This window comes from Oncorhynchus mykiss, chromosome 25 (genome assembly GCF_057628025.1).
Source record: "Oncorhynchus mykiss isolate SJ-2025 chromosome 25, ASM5762802v1, whole genome shotgun sequence".
Lineage (NCBI taxonomy): Eukaryota > Metazoa > Chordata > Actinopteri > Salmoniformes > Salmonidae > Oncorhynchus > Oncorhynchus mykiss.
In genome coordinates, this window is record NC_143046.1 from 66,367,033 (window position 1) to 66,390,261 (window position 23,229).

Below are 23,229 nucleotides of genomic sequence, written 5' to 3' on the forward strand. Positions count from 1 at the left end.
GTTAGTCTGTCTGGGAGCAAGACATCGTGGTCCGCGACGGGGCTGGTTTTCCTTTTGTAGTCCATGATTGACTGTAGACCCTGCCACATACCTCTCGTGTCTGAGCCATTGAATTGCGACTCTACTTTGTCTCTATACTGACGCTTAGCTTGTTTGATTGCCTTGCGAAGGGAATAGCTACACTGTGTGTATTCGGTCATGTTTCCGGTCACCTTGCCCTGATTAAAAGCAGTGGTTCGTGCTTTCAGTTTTGCGTGAATGCTGCCATCAATCCACGGTTTCTGGTTTGAGAATGCTTTAATAGACGCTGTGGGTACGACATGGCCGATGCACTTGCAAATAAACCCGCTCACCAACTCAACGACACAATTCTGTATACATCTGGCCCTTCTTTGGACACTGTGTTAACAACCCTCCAGACGAGCTTCAATGCCATACAACTCTCCTTCCGTGACCTCCAACTGCTCTGAAATTCAAGTAAAGCTAAATGCATTCTCTTCAACCGATCGCTGCCCGCACCTGCTTGCCCGTCCAGCATCACTACTCTGGACGGTTCTGACTTAGAATATGTGGACATCTACAAATACCTAGGTGTCAGGTTAGACTGTAAACTCTCCTTCCAGACTCACATTAAGCATCTCCAATCCTAAATTAAATCTAGAATTGGCTTCCTATTTCGCAACAAAGCATCCTTCACTCATGCTGCCAAACATACCCTTGTTAAACTGACTCTCCTACCGATCCTTGACTTCGGCGATGTCATTTACAAAATAGCCTCCAACACTCTACTCAGAAAATTGGATGCAGTCTATCACAGTGCCATCCGTTTTGTCACCAAATCCCCATATACTACCCACCACTGCGACCTGTATGCTCTCGTTGGCTGGCCCTGGTTGGCTTCATATTCGTCGCCAAACCCACTGGCTCCAAGTCATCTTTTAGTCTTTGCTAGGTAAAGCCCTGCCTTATCTCAGCTCACTGGTCACCACAGCAACACCCACCCGTAGCACACTCCAGCAGGTATATTTCACTGGTCACCCCAAGGCCTATTCCTCCTTTGGCCGCCTTTCCTTCTAGTTCTCTGCTGCCAATGACTGGAACTAATTGCAAAAATCACTGAATCTCCCTCACTAACTTTAAGCACCAGCTGTCAGAGCAGCTCACAGATCACTGCACCTGTACATAGCCCATCCAACTACCTCATCCCCATACTGTTTTTTTTTCTCTCCTTTGCAGCCCAGTATCTCTATTTGCACATTCCTCTTCTGCACATCTGTCACTCCAGTCTCTATCACACCAATGTTTAATTGCTAAATTGTAATTATTTTGCCACTATGGCCTATTTATTGCCTTACCTCCCTTATCTTACCTCATTTGCACACACAGTATATATACTTTTTTTCTATTGTGTTATTGACTGTATGTTTTGTTTATTCCATGTGTAACTGTGTTGTTGTCGCACTGCTTTGCTTTATCTTGGCCAGGTCACAGTTGTAAATGAGAAGTTGTTATCAATTAGCCTATCTTGTAAAAAAAAATAAAAAGTGATTTATTTATTTAAATAATAGGTCATCAAGTTGGGCACCAGGTGTGTCCATATCTGGTTTTAACATCTACTCTACGGTCCATATAGCCTCCCAAGCCAAGACCTATATGAATATCTGCCATCAGATGGCAGTGTTAAACTACATTTACCCTGTAAACAAATGAATGAGAAGAGTGATCAAATCAGGCAGCTGATTTAAATAACCCTATAGACAAATCATCAGCTGTATTTACATGGACTTATAGTAATTTTGTAGTGGTGCCAGGGTATGATATCGTTTACAATTAGGATTTGTGTAATGCCATTATTCATATCACGGAATAAATGACCATTTGAATAGACGTTCACTGTTCTAAACCATAACAAAAGGAGAAAAGGAGAAAGGAACTATTTATTTAACAGAAATACAAAATGTATCACCTTTTGTGATAGCTTATATGTGTCTATATGATATAATATACAGTAAGTTTAAAAATAAGAACCATATTTGGAAGTAATAGCAGACCAACTACAATGTAAACAGTCCATACATAGGCTATGTGCATATATGACGCCTGCGCCAACAAAAATAAAAAGTCTCAACCGGTCTGCCATCAGCACATACTGTAATACAGGGAAAAAAATATATTCAAAAACCCTACTAGTTCATAACCAGTACACAAGTAAAAACAAACATAGGACAAGTTCTGACTGTGCCTATGGGGCCTGAGAGATCTGTCACGTTGCCCAGGAGTGGGAGTATTTCTCACCAAGCTGCATTTAGCCATGTATGTATTTATTTATTTACAGTGATAGTGGCTGAGGCTATGGGGACCTGAATGGAAACAATAACAACACATCAAAATAAATGTGTTTAACTGCCAGCACAAAGTCCAATCACATTGGGTCACATTTGTGTTTAAAGGCTCTCTGGCTCCAGGCAGGTGTGCTTAGCTGGTTTGCCTCTAAGCAAGGAACCCAGAGATACCGAAGTGCTGCTAGTTGGCCGGAGTGGGGCTTCACTGTAAACTGTAACAACACCCTGCTCTTCAGCTCAGAGTCCTGAGACATCACTAGCCCTCCAGTTGCTCCAGCAGGGGGTTGGCTTCACTCTCAGGGGTCTTGACGCTGTCCGTCCTGACTATGCACGTTGGGCGGTGGTGATTCAACATGATGATCAGCTGCTGCCGCTCATGCTTCAGCTCCTCAATCTGAGCTTTGAGTTCAGAGTTCATCACCTCTAGTCTCTCCGATTCCTGAGACAGTGGGGGCAGGAAGATAATTACTTATTCCTAGAAAACTGGAGAATTATTTCACATTTCATTAAAGAAAAACCTCTCACCCTTTGTAGATAGTCTGTCCTCTCCTTCTTTTTGTTTCTACAGCGTGCTGCTGCTACTTTGTTTTTCTCTCTCCTTCGTTTCCTCCTGTCTTCTTCCTCATCTCTCTACATTAAAGGAAAATGCAAACATATTTTAAAACCGAACAAGGTGGAAAAATGGACCACGCAATTATATTTCAACTGCAGGAAACAATCTAAAAGCGGGTTACTTGTTTTAATGATAATTCTGTCCAATAGGTGATGCTATTGGTCAACATTAAAGGCCCAGTGCAATCAAAAACATGATATTCTGTGACACACCAAAACATTGTTGAATAATAGTAAAGACATCAAAACTATGAAATAACACATATGGAATCATGTAGTAACCAAACCAGTTTTAAAATATATTTGAGATTCTTCAAAGTAGCCACCCTTTGCCTTGACAACAGCTTTGGACAACCTTAGCATTCTCTCAACCAGCTTCATGAGGAATGCTTTTCCAACCGTCTTGAAGGAGTTCCCACATATGCGGAGCACTTGTTGTGTCTACTTTTCCTTCACTCTGCAGTCCAACTTATCCCAAACCATCTCAATTGGGTTGAGGTCAGGTGATTGTGAAGGCCAGGTCATCTGATGCAGCACTTTATCACTCTCCTTCTTGGTCAAATAGCCCTTACACAGCTGTTGAAAAACAAATGATAGTGGGACTAAGTGCAAACCAGATGGACTGGTGTATCGCTGCTGAATGCTGTGGTAGCCATGCTGGTTAAGTGTGCCTTGAACTCTAAATAAATCACTGATAGCGTCACCAACAAAGCACCCCCACACCTCCTCCACGCTTCACGGTGGAAACCACACATACTCTGAGTCTCACAAAGACACGGCAGATGTAACCAAAAATCTCAAATTTGGACTGATCAGGCCAAAAGGTCCGATTTCCACCGGTCTAATGTCCATTGCTCCTGTTTCTTGGCCCAAGCAAGCCTCTTATTATTGGTGTCCTTTAGTGGTTTCTTTGCTGCAATTCGAGCATGAACGTCTGATTCGCACAGTCTCCTCTGAACAGTTCATGTTGAGAAGTGTGTTACTTGAACTCTGAAGCATTTATTTGAGCTGTAATCTGAGGTGCAGTTAACTGCCGATTTCTGAGTCTGGTAACCAATGAACTCATCCTCTGCAGCAGAGGTAACTCTGGATCTTCCTTTCATGGTGGTCCTCATGAGAGCCAGTTTCATGACAGCGCTTGAAGGTTTTTGCGACTGCACTAGAAGAAATTTGGAAAGTTTTTGAAATTTTACGGATTGACTGACCATGTCTTAAAGTAATGATGGACTGTCATTTTTTCTTTACTTATTTGAGCTGTTCTTGCCATAATATGGACTTGGTATTTTACCAAATAGGGCTACACCCCTACCTTGTCACAACGCAACTGATTGGCTGAAACGCATTAAGGTAAGATATTCCACAAATTCACTTGAATTTGAAATGTATTCCAAGTGTCGACCTCATGAATCTGATTGAGGGAATGCCAAGAGTGTGCAAAGCTGTCATCAAGGCAAAGGGTGGCTACATTGAAGAATCTCAAATATATTTTGATTTGTTGAAAACATTTTTGGTCACTACATGATTCCATGTGTGTAATTTCATAGTTTTGATGTCTTCACTATTATTCTACAACGTAGAAAATCATAAAAATAAAGAAAAACCCTGGAATGAGTAGGTGTGTCCAAACATTTGACTGGTACTGTATGCATGCATGTCAGCGGAGGCTCCTCAGAGGAGGAAGGGGAGGACCATCCTTCATAAAAATAAATGTAAAACATTTAGACAAAACTATACTAAATAGATTCACATTTCACCAAATAATTTATTAAAACACACTGTTTTGCAATGAAGGTCTACAGTAGCCTCAACAGCACTCCATGGTGTAGCCGGAGGACAACTAGCTTCCCTCCTCCTCTTGTTATATTGACTTCAAATACAAAACCTAGGAGGCTCTTCGTTCTCACCCCCTTCCATAGATTTAAACAGTAATTATGACAACTTCCAGAGGACGTCCTCCAACCTATCAGAGCTCTTGCAGCATGAACTCACATGTTGTCCACCCAATCAAAGGATCAGATAACTAATCTAGTACTGAAAGCATAAGATACAGCTAGCTAGCACTGCAGTGCATAAAATGTGGTGAGTAATTGACTCAGAGAGAGAAAGACAATAGTTGAACAATTTAACAAATTAATATTTTCAAAAATGAAAGAGAAGAGAGGAGTGTCATTTTTCACGATCAGGTTCACTTACCTAGCAGGCAAATGCAGCTGGCTAGTATAGCCTACTCAAACACCCGGCTCAAACAGAGGGATACTATGTTAGCTAACGTTAGCTGGCTATGACTATCCAACAACATACCTCCAAGTCAAGGTAAGCTTTTGGTTTTATTAATTTATTGCCACCAGGGCCCGTCGGTGTAACTGCCTACTGACTAAACATTAATGTTACTGCATGATTGTAGGAGTTTTTTTTAGCCTGCTCACATACAGCTGATGTGTTATGCATTGAAGTCCACAAAGGAAGGAAAAAAGGTGAGAGGAGAAGAGTGCATAGAGGCGAGAAGGAATACAACGTGGTGTTTATGCATGATCAGAGGTGTATTCACTCTGCCAATTCTGTTGAAAAACATTTCTTATAACGGAAGCAAACGAAACGGGGATAAAAATAACTGAATTCGTCCTATAGAAACTCTTGTTTGGAACTGTTGGACTAATGATTACACCCTAGATAAGCTAGATGCAGGCAAGAGTGTGCAAGGCAGTATTGAATGTGTCACTGTCCATGTGTGACTGTGACCTCAAATTTATCTCAACCTGTGTGCACCTACATTGTAAACTTCCATTCATATGCTAAGTTTTAGCAAATTCATGATGGCTATAGGGAACATTTGACTATCATGTAGTAGCCTGAACTGGGTGAACGGAATATGAATGACAGTCATCCAATATTCTGTAATAGAAATTATGCCATGCTCATAAATTTAAAAAAAAAAATGTTGTCCTCCCTCATCATAAACAGCACTAACCACCAATGGTACGTATTTCCACACTGCGAGGTTGGAATAATATTGTGAAATCCGGAAAATGCTATTTAAGTATAAGAACGGTTGGAAAATACATCTCAGCCTGCTTTGGTGGGTTTGAGTTTTTGCCTGCCTGGTAGTGATGGGATGGTTGATAGCACTACTGATTCGACACAACATATCGATGCTCGTATCAAAAGTAAAAATACCACGTGATGATGACATTGGAAGCGTTGGTGGTCACACTAGCATCTGACAGGTGTCGTAACAGAGAGCCGATCACTGCTAGCAGATTTGTATTTTTATCTAGACATTTCACCTTCTTAGCAGGTGGAAAGCTACTGTAGCTCAGGGCATAGCGCCATAAGGTAGAATAATCTATTCTGAAATTGTAGCACACCATTGAATCTTGAGTGCCTATTTAGAATTGTCTTTCTCAGTGATTGTAAATTAAACAGCCAAAGCAATGTTGACAAGCAGTTACCACGTAATAAATTACGTACAAAGCTTAGTTTGATCCCTCCCTCAGTGGATCCCACTGTGGCTTCCAAGACATTGAGCCCTGCTGGGCACTATTTACAGGGTTAATATAAACATTCTTCTCCAGTTCTCACATGACAGGTGGTTCTGCCTGTACAGCAGCAGCAATTGAGTCTGTGGTCTTAATGCACAGGAACGAATCCCTATTTGGATCTTCTTTTTTTTCTTTGAAACACTTGTTACATTGTATTTCTAACTTTTAAATCAAGTGTTTTGATAAGCATAGGCTGTTCTGATTTTTATTTAACATCCGAAATCATACAAGAGACTGTGGCTCCATTGTAAAAAACAAAAATAAATAAATATATAAATATATATTACATACCCGTTCAATAGTTTAGGGATACTTAGAAATGTCTTTGTTCTTGAAAGAAAAGCAAATTTTTCATCCATTAAAATAACATCAAATTTATCAGAAATACAGTGTAGACAATGTCGATTACAGTGTCGATTACAGGCTCAAAATGGCCTACCCCTTCACAGAACAGCACAAACTGTCTCTAACCAGAATAGAGAGAGGAGTGGGAGGCCCGGTGCACAACTGAGAAAGAGGACAAGTACATTAGAGTGTCTAGTTTGAGAAACAGACGCCTCACAAGTCCTCAACTGGCAGCTTTATTAAATGGTACCCGCAAAACACCAGTCTCAACATCAACAGTGAAGAGGCGACTTCAGGATGCTGGTGTTTCGATAAAATAAAAAAATAAAAAATGACTGTTTTCAGTTTCAATTATTTTGGTTGAATGCTGTAACACAGAATAAAACGATTAATAAAAGTTCCATGAATGCCCAATACTGCTTATCACATACAAACTATAATTTATTCACTTTAATAAAATATTTCAGTTGTGCATTTTATTTGATTACTATTTCATTCCAAGCAAGTCATCATCTCATCTCTGTGGAGCTGCTGCCTGTGCTGTCTGACAAAGAAGAACTACAAAATAGTGATTTAAGTAAATAAGGCATACTTTTATGATGGCTGAATACCAACTATCAATCACTTTGATCGTGCATTTTCAGGTAAAGAGACCTCGAGAAGCATCAGCTGCTCTCTATGTCCTCACGATTGCGAATTCTTGTCTCTTCCATAGCAGTCGTAAATGATACACAGACCAAGTAGATGCGCTATGGATTATGGTCATTGTTGTTAATTACCACAGTTTAATACACTAAACTATGTAGAATATTGGCCTGTTGGAAACTACAACTCCTTACAGTTCAAACGGGATTGGATTTATTTCTAGAGCAATGTGCACATGGAGTTCAAAGAAGAAGAAATAACTAAATGAAATTCAAATAATTGAACTGAAGTCAGTCAATAAGTTGTTTAAAACCCGAAAAATAACCGACATTTTGGTGGAATCACCAACCATGGATGCACAGTAAAAAATGAAATACATAAACAGGGCAAAAAGTTTGTTTACCAACGCTCACGCCTATCCATTGCCCCACGACATTTTGATAGAGGTAATGGGAAAACAGGTTTATATAAACAGCACCCATGCTGATATGTATTCCCGACCAGTAGATGTCTCTAAGGTGCACTGTGTTAAAAGTTCAGTTATTAACAGTTTTTCGGCACAAATGATTGAAAGCCCCAAAGGCATTGGTTACCCATCACTACTGCCTGGTGTATTCACCAGGCGGTAAATTAGTTAATAGACCAATAACAAAAATAGTTCCAAACCTCGACGCAAATATCAGATAGTTTTCAGTTTTCCCCACCCCAATCAGACCACTCACAGACAGTCCTTGCAAAATTCTTGCTTGATAAGTTGCTCTTCGCTAAAAGAGGCTATTTTTGTTTCTTTTTGACCATTTTAATTGAAAACAATCACAGTAAGGTATTTAATTGTTATCTAGAAATTATTTGATATTGAGATAAAAACAGCTGCATTGGACCTTTAGGTAGACACTTAAGTCCCTCTGAGGTCTGGGAACAAAACATTATGTTTTCAAACTCAAACTTCTGTGATGGTTAGAAAAGTTAGAAAAAACAAAACAAAAACATGAATGGTCTTAAACAGTAACATTACCTGAAAGATATCTGAATTTCAACTTCTGACAACATCTTCAAGAACCAAAGCAAAACTTTCATTCTCACCTCTGTTTTGATGGTTAGGGGCCTCTTCCCTAGCTTGCCCAGGAAGTGCAGTGGAGAGAGCATGGACCCCAGTTCCCGGAGGTTGGCGTATTTGAGCTGGTCAGTCAGTGTGGTGTAGGGGATCCCTGCCAGGGGACCCAGGCTGGGCAATGAGCCGGCTGTCATCCGAGGATCTGGGATTGGTCCCGGCATCATATAAGACCCAGCCGTGACCACAGCTGATAGGAACAGGGACAAAAGGGAAGGAAAATACATTAAGAAAATCAAAGACGTGGATTGAAATGTACAATTCACCACCTTGTCCCCATGTTCTGAATATTTCACAACATTTTGCAGCTGTACCAGAGTAAAAGATCTGAATACATTTTACCCAAAATATTCACATTTCAAACCTGCTTCTAGTTTTGGTATAGTAGACAGAAATTGGTTTACTTTCATTTCAGTCTGCTAAAGGGCTTAAATGTGTCATTTCCACGAGTGCACCTGGTCTCCCTGGCAGCCTTCTCTAATGAAATGTTGGCATGTTGCAAAGCAGGAGGCCGAGGCTGTCTCCCATTAGGCCATTTTATTATTTCATCTCTCTTTTTTCTGGAATGTATGTATACTCCCATTTACAGAGGTCTTGGCAAGGATCTATGTGGGTTTTTTTATTCCCAAGAAGGCCAAGAGAGGTACACAACCCTGCACAAAAGTAGACTCAGACACGTTCCACTTTATCCCACGGAGAGCTACAGACTGCCATTGCCAACAAACATCCATTTCCCATGTTTTCTTCCATATGAGCCTTTTCTCCATGTCAGGGAGGTGGAATGTGGCTGGAGAATCTCAGGACAATGTGGCCAACCCTGGTCCTCTGATAAAGGCCTTCCTCTATCCCTTCTCCTCCTATTTTGTCTGACTAAACTGACACTATCCAAGAGCTATGGTGTCATACTTGTTCACCAGCATCTTGCCTATAAATCTGTTTTGTTTATAACTGTAGTGATATACAGTGCATTCGGAACGCAAACAGACCCCTTCACTTTTTCTACATTTTGTTACGTTAGAGCCTTAATCTAAAATTGATTAAATAAATATTAAAAAATCATTAATCTATACCCTATAATGCCAAAGCGAAAACAGATTTTTTGATATTTCTGCAAATGTATTACAGATAAAAACCAGAAATACCTTATTTACATAAGTATTGACACCCTTTGCTATGAGATTTGAAATTGAGCTCAGGTGCATCCTGTCCCATTGATCATCCTTGAGATGTTTACAACTTGGAGTCCACCGGTGGTAAATTCAATTGACTGGACATGATTTGGAAAGGCACATGCCTGTCTATATAAAGGTCCCACAGTTGACAGTGCATGACAGAGCAAAAACCAAGCCATGAGGTCGAATGAATTGTCCGTAGAGCTCCGAGACATGATTGTGTCGAGGCACAGATCTGGGGAAGGGTTCCAACAAATATCCGCAGCATTGAAGGTTCCCAAGAACACAATGGCCTCCATCATTCTTAAATGGAAGAAGTTTGTAACCACCCAGACTCTTCCTAGAACTGGCTGCCCGGCCAAACTGAGCAATCGGGGGAGAAGGGCCTTGGTCAGGGAGGTGACCAAGAACCCGATGATCACTCTGACAGAGCTCCAGAGTTACTCTGTGGAGATGGGAGAACCTTCCAGAAGGACAACCATCTCTGCAGCACTCCACCAACCAGGCCTTTATGGCAGAGTGTTCAGACGGAAGCCACTCCTCAGCAAAGGGTACATGACAGTCCGCTTGGAGTTTGCCAAAAGGCACCTAACAGAGACTCTCAGACCATTAGAAACAAGATTATCTGGTCTTATGAAAGCATGACTGAACTATTTGGTCTAAATGCCAAGTGTCACATCTGGAGGAAACCTGCCAACATCCCTAAGGTGAAGCACGGTGGTGGCAGCATCATGCTGTGGGGATGTTTTTCAGCAGCATGGACTGGGAGACTAGTCAGGATCAAGGGAAAGATGAATGGAGCAAAGTACAGAGAGATCCTTGATGAAAACCTGCTCCAGAGTGCTCAGGACCTCAAACTGGGGGCGAAGTTTCACCTTCCAACAGGACAATGACCCTAAGCACACAGCCAAGACAACGCAGGAGTGGCTTCGGGACAAGTCTCTGAATGTCCTTGAGTGACTCAGACAGAGCCAGGACTGGAGACCCGAATCTCCCCATCCAATATGACATAGCTTGAGGATCTGCAGCAAAGAATGGGAGAAACTCCCCAAATACAGGTGTGCCAAGCTTGTAGTGTCATACCAAAGAAGACTTGAGGCTGTAATCGCTGCCAAAGGTGCTTCAACAAAGTACTGAGTAAAGGGTCTGAACTCTTATCACATCTCTTTTTTTTCCAATACATTTGCAAATGTCTAAAACCCTGTTTTGGCTTTGTTATTATGGGGTAATTGTGTGTAGATTGATGAGGGGAAAAAACTACTTAATCAGTTTAAGAATAAGGCTGAAACGTAACATTTGGAAAGAGTCTAGGAGTCTGAATACTTTCCGAATGCACTACGTTTCGCAAGGACATCTGCTTCTATTCCCAGGAGAGTAGCAAGTAATTAATTTGGTAAGATGACAGATAGGGTATAGTATATAAACACAGCAAAAGAAGAAACGTCCTCTCACTGTCAACTGCGTTTATTTTCAGCAAACTAAACATGTGTAAATATTTGTATGAACATAACAAGATTCAACAACTGAGACAAACTGAACAGGTTCCAAAGACATGTGACTAACAGAAATGGAATAATGTGTCCCTGAACAAAGGGGAGGGTCAAGATCAAAAGTAACAGTCCCTATCTGGTGTGGCCACCAGCTGCATTAAGTACTGCAATGAATCTCCTCCTTGTGGACTGCACCAGATTTGCCAGTTAAAGCTGTGAGATGTTACCCCAGTCCTCCACCAAGGCACCTGCAAGTTCCCAGACATTTCTGGGGGGAATGGTCCTAGCCCTCACCCTCCGATCCAACAGGTCCCAGATGTGCTCAATGGGATTGAGATCCGGGCTCGTTGCTGGCCATGGCAGAACACTGACATTCCTGTCTTGCAGGAAATCACGCACAGAACAAGCAGTATGGCTGGTGGCATTGTCATGCTGGAGGGTCATGTCAGGATAAGCCTGCAGGAAGGGTACCACATGAGGGAGGAGGATGTCTTCCCTGTAACGCACAGCATTGAGATTGCCTGCAATGACAAGCTTAGTCCGAGCAATGACAACAAGCTCAGTCCGATGATGCTGTGACACACCGCCCCAGACCACGATGGACCCTCCACATCCAAATCGATCCAGCCCAGGTCTCGGTGTAACGCTCATTCCTTCTATGATAAACGCAAATCCGACCATCACCCCTGGTGAGACAAAACCGCAACTCGTCAGTGAAGAGCACTTTATGCCAGTCCTGTCTGGTCCAGCGACGGTGGGTTTGTGCCCATAGGTGACGTTGTTGCCGGTGATGTCTGGTGAGGACCTGCCTTACAACAGGCCTACAAGCCCTCAGTCCAGCCTCTCTCAGCCTATTGCGGACAGTCTGAGCACTGATGGAGGGATTGTGCATTCCTGGTGTAACTCGGGCAGTTGTTGCCATCCTGCACCTGTCCCGCAGGTGTGATGTTCAGATGTACCGATCCTGTGCAGATGTTGTTACACGTGGTCTACCACTGCGAGGACGATCAGCTGATGGTCCTGTCTCCATATAGCGCTGTCTTAGGCGTCTCATAGTACGGACATTTTTTTGCCCTGGCCACATCTGCAGTCCTCATGCCTCCTTGCAGCATGACTAAGACATGTTCACGCAGATGAGCAGGGAGCCTGGGCATCTTTCTTTTTGTGTTTTTCAGAGTCAGTAGAAAGGCCTCTTTAGTGTCCTAAGTTTTCATAACTGTGTCCTTAATTGCCTACCGTCTGTACGCTGTTAGTGTCTTAACGATGTGGTGGTGTGGGGACTGTGCTTTGGCAAAGTGGGTGGGATTATATCCTGCCTGTTTGGCCCTGTCCGAGGGTATTATCGGATGGGGCCACAGTGTCTCCTGACCCCTCCTGTCTCAGCCTCCAGTATTTATTCTGCAGTAGTTTGTGTCGGGGGGCTAGGGTCAGTCTGTTATATCTGGAGTATTTCTCCTGTCTTATCCGTGCCCTGTGTAAATTCAAGTATGCTCTCCAATTCTCCTTTTCTCTTTCTCGGAGGACCTGAGCCCTAGGACCATGCGTCAGGACTACTTGGCATGATGACTCCTTGTAGTCCCCAGTCCACCTGGCTGTGCAGCTGCTCCAGTTTCAACTGTTCTGCCTGCGGCTATGGATCGGTTCACTGTGATTACTATTATTTGACCATGCTGGTCATTTATGAACATTTGAACATCTTGGCCATGTTCTGTTATTAATCTCCACCCAGCACAGCCAGAAGAGGACTGGCACCCCTCATAGCTTGGTTCCTATCTAGGTTTCTTCCTAGGTTTTAGCCTTTCTATGGAGTTTCCTAGCCACTGTGCTTGTACACCTGCATTGCTTGCTGTTTGGGGTTTTAGACTGGGTTTCTGTACATCACTTTGATATATCAGCTAATGTAAGAAGGGCTATGTAAATACATTTGATTTGAGTTAACGACCGTTCCACAAGTGCATGTTCATGAATTGTTTATGGTTCATTAAACAAGCATGGGGAACCATGTTCAAACCCTTTACAATGAAGATCTGTGAAGCTATTTGGATTTTTATAAATTATCTTTGAAAGACCTGGACCTTTGAAGGTCCTGAAAAGGGGACATTTCTTTTTTTGCTTAGTTTAGGTTACACTGTAGCTCACTTAACAGTGTCTCAATATCATTTGTTTAAACAAAAGCATTTTAAAATTAACTGCTTGACTCTAATTTTTTTTGACTCACTCATTTGTAAGCTTGCATCAGCCATTCATTATTTTGCTACTACTCAATGCAAAGGTTGCCATGAAAATCAACCTGCTCTAAAAATCAAAGAGAAGGTGCGTAGAGAGAGGTAGCCAAGAACAGCTAGATACCACAACTCTCCCAAGGATATCAGAGCCTGTTGCATGCTGCAGACAAGACCACTGTCTGATTTCACATTTCCCACCACATTATGGACTGAAATGGACTTAGATATACTCACAACACCAACTAAATAACAACCCTGGGGTACAACCTGGGTAAAGAATCATATTAGCGTATACCTTTGTTCTGAATGTACAGTATCCTTCCAAAAGATCTAAAAAATAGAAATAGCTTGAGCTCAGCAGGATATGCAAGCATTCAAGTAATGGCTGAGTGAATGATGAGGAAAAACAAACAGAACAGAAACTGTTTTCTTTGTTTGGAAGTTAGCATGCCATAGGATGCCATTTCCATCGCTATTCACACAGCCGTAACACATCTGGACAACAGGAACACTTATGTGAGAATACTGTTCATTGACTACAGTACAGCATTCAACACTATTGTTCCCTCCAAGCTCAACACAAAGCTCTGGGTCTGGACACCACCCTCTGCAACTGGACCCTGGACTGCCTGACGAGCAGAGCACAGGCTGTGAGGATTGGCAACACCTCCTCCACTCTGACTCTTAAAGTTTCCTCGGCCCTCTGCTGTACTTCCTATACACCTATGACTGCATGGCTTTGCATGACACTAATTCCATCAAGTTTGCTGATGACACCACAGTTATAGGCCTGATAACTAACAAAAAGTCAGCCTACAGGGAGGAAGTAAGTGAACTTGCAACCTCTCCCTCAACATCAGCAAAACAAAGGAGTTGATTGTTGACTTCAGGAAGCGGGAACATGACCTGACTCAAATGAACGGGACTGCAGTAGAGAGTCAGCAGTTTTAAGTTTCTCCGTGTCCACATCACTGAGGACATGACATTGACCAACAACACCACCACTCTTGTCAAGAGGGTGCAACAGCATCTCTACTTCCTAAGGCAGCTGAAGAAATTCACATGCTACCCGGGTCCTCTCCATATACTACTGCTGCACCATCGAGAGCGCCCTGACTGATTGGAACGCGGCCTGGAACGAAAATTGCTCCATCCACGACCGCAAGGCCCTCCAGCTTGTGATGAAGATGGCCCAGTACATCACTGGTACCGTGCTCAGACCCATCTAGGAAATCTACTCAGAACGGTGCCTGAGGAAGGCCCTCAGCATCATTAAGGACCTCACACACACCAGCCACAAGCCGTTCACTCCCTTACCATCAGGCAGTCGGTATCAGAGCTTGAGGTCTGATACCAACAGGCTCAGAGACAGTTTCTATCTACAAGCCATCAGATTGCTGAACACTAACTGGACTGACCACCTGCACAGACTCTCCAGAAATTAGCGCACACACCACACACCCACACACACACTCCTATTATGATTGCTAAATGCTGCACAACTTAAACACTTGCCTCCCAAACCCCCCTTCTCCAAAACGTGTAAATATTGGACTAAACATTGTGCCTTCCTGTATTATACTTATGCTAAAAAATGTATTCTGTTGTACTGAGCCATTTACTTTATGTCTGTATTTTTATATTTTATTATTGATTATTCTTGTTGTGAAGGAACCTGCAAGTATGCATTTTGTTGGACGGTGAATACCATGTGTATCACGTACATACGGCTAAAAAAACTTCAAACTAGTAAAAGAGTGTACAGTAATCCAGACATCAACTAAAACCCAGGATACATTGATACAGGATGTCCTACCTCTGACCCAAATAATATAAAGTACTGAAGGTTTCCTTCAAATGTCTATACAGCTTGGGCCTATGCCGTTTAGTCGTACAATGTTGAGTTGCAATTAATGGGACCCAAGCAAAGTAAGTCAATAACCTCACTCTGGGCAAGGTACCAAGACAAGTAATTCGAGGTTTTTGTGTATTTGCATGCAAGTGTAGCCTGTTTCACTCAAGAATATGCTAGCCCTTTCTACCTGCCCCCTCCCTCCACCACCTAACTGCCCTAATGTGCAACATTAAATCTACCAACAGCTTCCATTTGCCCTCCTTTTACAGCAAATTCTGTTCAACTAAGTAAATAATTGACTAAAATATTACCATTGATTACCACAGATACAACCCAATTTGACATACCTACTCATTCAGGGTTTTTATTTTTTACACATTGTAGAATAATAGTGAAGACATCAACACTATAAAATAACACATGGAATCATGTAGTAACCAAAAGTGTTAAATCAAAATATATGTTATATTTTAGATTCTTCAAAGTACCCACCCTTTGCCTTGACAAATTTGCACACTCTTGGCATTCTCTCAACTATCTTCATGAGGTAGTTACCTGGAATGCATTTCAATTAACAGCTGTGCCATTTTAAAAGTTAATTTGTGGAATTTCTTTCCTTAATGTGTTTGAGCCAATCAGTTGTGTTGTGACAAGGTAGGGGTGGTATACAGAAGGTAGCCCTATCTGGTAAAAGACCAAGTCCATATTATGGCAAGAACAGCTCAAATAATCAAGGAGAAATTATAGTCCATCATTACTTTAAGACATGGTCAGTCAATTTGGAAAATGTCAAGAAATGTATTCTAGTGCAGTCACAAAAAACATCAAGTGCTATGATGAAACTGGCTCTCATGAGGACCGCCACAAAAAAAGGAAGACCCAGAGTTACCTCTGCTGCAGAGGATAAGTTCATTAGAGTTACCAGCCTCAGATTGCAGCTCAAATAAATGCTACAGAGTTCAAGTAACAGACATCTCAACATCAACTGTTCAGAGGAGACTGTGTGAATCAGGACTTCATGGTCAAATTGCTGCAAGAAACCATTACTAAAGGACACCATTAAGAAGAAGAGACTTGCTTGGGCCAAGAAACACGAGCGATGGACATTAGACAGGTGGAAATCTGTCCTTTGGTCTGATTTTTGGCTCCAACCGTCGTGTCTTTGATCGAGTAGGTGAATGGATGATCTCCACATGTGTGGTTCCCACCATGAAGCATGGAGGAGGTGGAGTGATGGTGTGGGGGTGCATTTGCTGGTGACACTGTCAGTGATTTATTTGGAATACATGGCACACTTAACCAGCATGGTTACCACAGCATTCTGCAGTGATGCACCATCCCATCTGGTTTGTGCTTAGTGGGACTAACATTTGTTTTTTCAACCGGACAATGACCCAAAACCCACCTCAAGCCTGTGTAAGGGCTATTTTACCAAGAAGGAGAGTGATGGGGTGCTGCATAAGATGACCTGGCCTCCACAATCACCCAACCTCAATCCAAGTAAGATGGTTTGGGATGAGTTGGACCGCAGAGTGAAGGTAAAGCAGCCAACAAGTGCTCAGCATATGTGGGAACTCCTTCAAAACTGTTGGAAAAGCATTCCTCATGAAGCTGGTTGAGAGAATGCCCCGAGTGTGCAAAGCGGTCATCAAGGCAAAGGGTGGCTACTTTGAAGAACCTAAAATATATTTTGATTTGTTTAAATTTTTTTGGGTTACTACATGATTCCATGTGTTATTTCATAGTTATTTCTTCACTAATATTCTACAACGGAGAAAATAGTAAAAAGAAAAGAAAAACCCTGGAATGAGTAAGTGTGTCCAAACATTTGCCTGGATAGATAGAGATAGAGAGAGAGAGAGCTAACTAACAGAATAGATATTGGTATGTCTTAGCAAAACCTGTCTTAGCCTGCTTCACCTTATGTGCAGAACGTGATTCAATGTTTGCTATGTGGTGCACATTTTGATTGTACCAGACTGAAACCCATTTTTAAATCAAGAAAATACAAGCAAATGTCCATCATTTTGTCTCAGCATATAATTAGTTTCAGTTCTAAAGTTCCTCAAAAGGAAAGTACCAAGCCCAAAAACCTGGAAGTAATATGTGGAACTCCTCTGGTATTGTTGAAACTAGTACTGTTATGGTGTTAGTTGCAATGCTACATGATAATGACCTTTGTGGCAGCTTTAGTAGCCTATGCAGTAGTCACATACTTCAACAACCAGGTCTCTGTAATGGTTTTTTTATGCAACAACTGTAATGTGCGTCTATATACAAAGCCATAAGAATGTGCAGACAATTTTAATTAACAATAATACAAATATCTCCATAGCACAGTTTATGTGCAGGCTAACTGCAATTACACAGTAATTGCAGATATCTAAGAAAATGATCTAATAGATGTATTGTTGTCCTTGTATTAGAGACAAATACATATTGGTAATTTATTTTAATGCCCTGACCAAGTTGCTCTGGATAAGTGCATCTGCCAAATGAACAAAATGTATATCTTAATGTAATGTCCTGTGGTCCTGTAAAGCACAGTTACATTGCATTCACAAAGAAACATGTTTTCTCCCTCCCAGTGAAAGTAAGGAATGAATGGTGAACAATAAGGCAGGGTTTATGAGCAATCCAATGTCTCATGTCAAGACGCCTTTGGAGGTTTTCAATTGAGGACTGTGTACCTGCAACCTCACCATTCATACCAATAATCTATGTCCCAATAAAGGCAGATTAGAAAATGTAATTAAATTGAAATGTGTATTATATGAATAAGAACGATACAAATGTGTTCATTACTCAATGATTTGGGTATGCAACAGGAAAAGTTGCAATACTAAAACAGAAAGTGAAAAAATAAAGAAACCTTTAACAGAGAGCTGAAAATAGTTGGGAAATTAGCATTATTACCAGAAGCCGATTTTATTTTACAGAAAAAAATAGATCCAGCGTCCATTGTAAACAGTAGGCTACCTACTAAATTGATACATTGTCAGAATTCCATTACGTATTTGTAAAACTCCTGAAAGCCCGTGTTTACACAGCAACAAGAAAAGTAAACCTGGTTAATAATGATACACTTGAGTCATGACTCATTTCAAAGCATTAGTTATTATTCAGTATGGCATGCATGTTATGTAACGGACTTTTGCAGTGATGAAACGTTAAACCAATTATACATGTTCGTTCAGGAAAAAATTAAGTTGCAGAGAACCACTTTATTGGGATGAATAAACGTGTAGGTCTGCAAGCGTGCATACTAAACAGATGAAAACCATTGAGTGTAAAGTTATGTCTCGTGAAGAACGTTTATAAACTCCATAAATGCTTAAATTAGGATATTGCTGCCCAATCCAAAGAGAACGAAAGAACGGGATTGCACAATTGCACGACTGTGCACAATTGTCCACTGAAAAACTCATGAATTGTACACATTCGCAACTCAAGTGTGGCGCCCCAGTATAATAAATGTTTCTCGACTACGAAAATATATTACCTGATTTTAATCCCGAGTGCAACAGTTGTCCTTTCGTCTTGTCAGCTGAAGGTCGAGAGTATATTTTAAAAATTGGAAACCGTTGCATCAGCCCGTTTAAATAGTGATCCCTATCTGGGAGGATTTGGGAATGCGGAAATGAGTTATGCCAACTAGACGTAAACTGGGATGTAAAAAGCACAGCTCAAAGTGGGAGCAAGAAGTGGGGAAGTCCTATCCGTCCCTCCCCTAGAAACCAGAAAACAAACCCCTCCACTGACCCAGTGCAGAACAGGCCAGACCCTGTCGTCTGCCCACGCACCTCAATTGGGATTCCGTGTGTAATTTACACCTGCCGTTAATGCCTATAAACGCCATTTTTGTTTGAATAATTCACTATATCAATACTCTCACCTTCTTTTCCAGAGACAGAAACACAGAGAGAGAGAGAGATCTTTTCTACAACAATTAAGAGAAACTACAAACAAGGGGAGCATCCAGATCAAATTCAATGCGGGTTGTTTCTAGATGTTATGAAATGCATTAATTGTGAAACTCGATGGAGCAACACTAGCTGGTATGTGTGATGTTTAACAATCAAAAAAGCACCCAACATCACTTTGAATGAATATTTAATGTGAATATTTATCAATAAGCAATCAATGCTCATTAACTTTTTTTATTTGACAAACAAGTCCAAATCTGAGGTAAAAAAATAAATCATCATAAATTACATCTTGATAGATATAGCACTGGATGTTTTCATGGAAAACTCTAAACATTGTAACAATGAGGTCAAATCACAGTGGATGACATTGAGGTATCTATGTGAGTACTGAACATGGATGTTTACTTTAACACAACATTCATTGCTATTGATATACTATTCCCATTGAAGCACAAAACCATACAGTCAATTCCACAATACAGTTTACCAGATCAAACATAAATGAACATTATTTGGAATTCCTCGGCATGCGTTAAAACCAGAACATACTTCATCCCCATCTGTAAAATGTATAGCCGTGCTTTTAGCTACATCAATTGTATCTGGAAGAAGTTTATACTTGCTTAGTCAAGTAACACATTTCATTGATGTAATCCTCAAACTGATGTGCTGACACCACAGCAAGTCTCTGATATCTTATTACAACTGGGGATACCAACTGCAGTGATCCACCAATCAACTCCTGATGCTTACATTATAAGGCCAACAGGGTTGGAGACTTGAGGATATCAACAGATTCAGCCTTGCCCACTCCACTTTTGCGACCGTCAAACCCCTCTCCAAAGGAGTCGAGCTCGGGACAGGAGAATGTGAAAATGGTCAAGTAGCTGCTACAGGTGGGGGTCGAGGTCACAACAGGAGTGCTCAGAGGCTCTAGGTCGTTAGACACAGATTTGTACAGGGTTTCCCAGTCCGTAACCCCAAGGGAACCGCTCAGGTCAATGTCTGGTACAGAGCGGGCAGTCTCTGTAGGGACTTTCTCCTCCATGCTGGGCAGCAGATTGTCCAGGAGCCCCTCCTTCATGTCCAAAGAGGGCTCAAGGTCGCAGATGTTTACTTCAGCACTGGCACAGAGTAGGATGTTGGAGTTCCCAGAGATGGCTGTGGATGGGTCACTGGGAATGTCCATGTCCTGGAGCGAGGGGGCTTCCTGGGCACTGTCCTCATGGAGCTTACTCCCTTCTGGGCTGGGGGGCAGCTCTGGAGACCCACTGGGCTCCAAGAAGATGGAGTCCAGGTCTTCTGCAATTTGGCACACAGGGTTATGAGTAGCAAGGACAATTTCGAGCCTCTCTTTCTCTTTGAGGAGATTGGCTATCTCAATTTGCAGAGCTGTTTTGTCTTCCTCCAGCTGATCAGTCTCCTTTGGAAAACAAAAACAAAATGAGGAACACAGCAAATGTAAACAATCATAACTGTAGATTACTGTTTAAAATGATGGTACTGTGATTAGCATGATGTCCAAGGGTTAACTTACAGCTTGCAGTGTATCAGTGAGTTCCCTCCGTCTGTTGCGACACTTGGCTGCAGCCATTTTATTCCTCTCTCTCCTCACCTTCTTCTTCTCTTCTTCCTCTGGAGAAAGCTGTGAGATTCAGAGAAAAACACTTGCACCTTGAATAATCTGGCCATTTAATCTCCAAATCTCAGACTTCCATTGCCAGTTCCCCCTTTCTATAGTAGCAAAAGCATCTTTCTCTGCAATGCGTCTAAAAATAGACCGTTGTTGCAGACTCACTGTGACCTGAATATAAATGAACTGCCTGAGCTTGGCACACAGCCAAATACACTGCTCTTGGGGAGCATGCAATGCTGCTGCACTGTTGGAAATGAAGATTGATTTAGATGTTCACACAAGTGAATGTGTTTCATTTTATTTGCAATCTGAAAAGCGCTAACCAACCTGTTCGATTTTCCCCTTTCTGCCAGTGTTTTTTCCCCTGCTCCCGCCCACTTTGGGTGTTGCCTGGCGAGAGCTCTGCACTTCATTGGCTTGCTTGCTACCCAGAGATGGGGAGACAGATGTTATAATAGTCGGCTGGACCATCCACTGCAAATCTGGGGTAGTGGAAATTGCAGTCACTGTTGGAACAAATGAAGTGGCTGGTATATCCATGTCTGGGCAGAGCTCCTGCAAAGTTATATATTATCACAGTTATTAATAATTTACCACTAATGATTTTTATCACAATTTCCTTAATTATTTTACTGCACAACAAGTCAGTCATTCTAAACACATGTTATTCTAATGACAGAGACATAAGGTAATTACCCCATTTGTATTGGGGATGTCTGTGACTTTATGCTGCATTGTCATAGCATGTATGAACTATGTATGGGTTTTCTTAAAATATAACTAGCCATCTAAAAATAGTCTCCCCGAACCAATATTTGACTTTATCATTGCTACTGACGTCAACACTGACGCAGAGATGCTGTGAAGTCTCCGGAATGGATTTATTTTCTCAATGAACCGCTGCATGGACACGCTACATATTTGGCCTGAGGACTTGACAATAATAATACACCCAATTTTCATCCACAGGCGTGTTATTGCATTTTCAATATTTCACTCTTGGATTTTGGAATAGGAAACAGGTATTCATAACATAAATATGAATTATATGGTAAAATCATGTACCTCACTTACCCACCCATACGCTGACAATCTCGATAAATAAATCAATGATTTCCGATTATTGATTTCACACACATTTATATTAATATACTATTGATTAACAATGATAAATGATGAAAGTCACCCACATTTAATTAATAGTCGTTGACATCGTTGTGTGTGAATATTATTATCATTGCATCACATACATCACCACTTGATTCATTCATACCTGTGCACTGCTCTCTGACGGCGAAGCTGAGGACGTGGAGAAAGAGTCATCTTGCGTCTTCTGATAGTACATCAGGGTGTCCCCGACAGGAGATTCTGTGCTGCAGCGAGACATTGAATCGAATTCAGAGTTAAGAAACATGTCTTAAAATATCCTCAGCTAATAGAATAATCGGCTTGCTCGTCAAATATAGTTTTTCTTCAGTTGCATCTATTCCAGGTTTATACCTGGTAACTGATAGACTCGTGTGCAAGCCCCTCCTTTTATAGTCTGCCAGACTTTTATGAATGAACGGAGGCTATACCATCTCTATGGAGGGGAGCCACAGGACAAAGAAACACACATTTAGCATATTTTTTAACATTGGCCAAATGCTCAATGTCATATGACTGAGTTGCTAAAATGTGTAATTTCCCCCAAGTTAAATATAATGTATTTTTTCCACATGCATTTATCCAACAAATACCAGAGAGAAGTGGGTAGCGTGTAGCATGCCCATTCATAAATTCAGGCACACGGACTCTACTGATTTTGTGAAAATAACAGCACATTTTAATGGCCATATAATGCAGTTGTCTCTATCTGAATGAATTGGTTTACAGCGCACTATATGACATTGGAAATATACACAATAGTTACTGCTTAGAATTATTGTAAATGTTATGTACGTTTTATCAGGCAGCAGGATAATTATTGGCCACTACAACTAAAATGATCTACACACAAGAACTGATACATATGGTTGTGTTAGTTCTAAAGCTATTTTTTATTTTGTTTAATTACATAATATAATGGCAGTATAGTATTAGACTACGCCATTAATATAACGAGTACGCCATTCTCGCAAAGGATGCATTCCATATAAGGACACTGATGTCCTAGAAATCAAATATTTTCTTCATATAATTTTTTTAAACAAAATCCTTTTTACGGCTCGATCGACCAGTAACCATTGAAGAACATGATTTGTATTTTCATTTACGTATTTAGTACTTATTATTACTAAAAGAAAACGATGTCATGTCGCTGAAAATTAAATGGAAACTAAGTAGAAA

The 23,229-nt window shown here is 41.3% G+C and overlaps 2 protein-coding genes across 2 annotated transcripts; both read right to left on the minus strand.

Annotated features, from left to right (window-relative positions):
- Window positions 1-1,918: 1,918 nt before the first annotated feature.
- jdp2a (Jun dimerization protein 2a) lies at window positions 1,919-19,077 on the minus strand. The gene is made up of 4 exons (XM_021584848.3): window positions 18,839-19,077; window positions 8,567-8,784; window positions 2,868-2,972; window positions 1,919-2,781 (listed from the first exon to the last, which is right to left on the minus strand). Exons 1-4 carry the CDS (start codon window positions 18,924-18,926, stop codon window positions 2,599-2,601), a joined length of 594 nt encoding a protein of 197 aa, XP_021440523.3. The 5' UTR covers window positions 18,927-19,077; the 3' UTR covers window positions 1,919-2,598.
- Window positions 19,078-19,432: 355 nt separating this feature from the next.
- fosaa (Fos proto-oncogene, AP-1 transcription factor subunit a) lies at window positions 19,433-22,413 on the minus strand. The gene is made up of 4 exons (XM_021584845.3): window positions 22,175-22,413; window positions 21,229-21,456; window positions 20,803-20,910; window positions 19,433-20,688 (listed from the first exon to the last, which is right to left on the minus strand). Exons 1-4 carry the CDS (start codon window positions 22,313-22,315, stop codon window positions 20,020-20,022), a joined length of 1,146 nt encoding a protein of 381 aa, XP_021440520.2. The 5' UTR covers window positions 22,316-22,413; the 3' UTR covers window positions 19,433-20,019.
- Window positions 22,414-23,229: the final 816 nt, after the last annotated feature.

Bases quoted from the DNA above. Each gene is read 5' to 3' on its own strand.
- jdp2a (XM_021584848.3), bottom strand. From the start codon at position 18,926: ATGCAACGGTTTCCAATTTTTAAAATATACTCTCGACCTTCAGCTGAC. The intron at 2,973-8,566 runs GTGAGAATGAAA...CCTTTAATGTAG, and splicing joins CCCTAACCATCAAAACAGAG to AGAGATGAGGAAGAAGACAG. The intron at 2,782-2,867 runs GTGAGAGGTTTT...CCACTGTCTCAG, and splicing joins GGACAGACTATCTACAAAGG to GAATCGGAGAGACTAGAGGT.
- fosaa (XM_021584845.3), bottom strand. From the start codon at position 22,315: ATGTTTCTTAACTCTGAATTCGATTCAATGTCTCGCTGCAGCACAGAA. The intron at 21,457-22,174 runs GTATGAATGAAT...ATAACTTTGCAG, and splicing joins CGTCAGAGAGCAGTGCACAG to GAGCTCTGCCCAGACATGGA. The intron at 20,689-20,802 runs GTAAGTTAACCC...TGTTTTCCAAAG, and splicing joins TCACTGATACACTGCAAGCT to GAGACTGATCAGCTGGAGGA.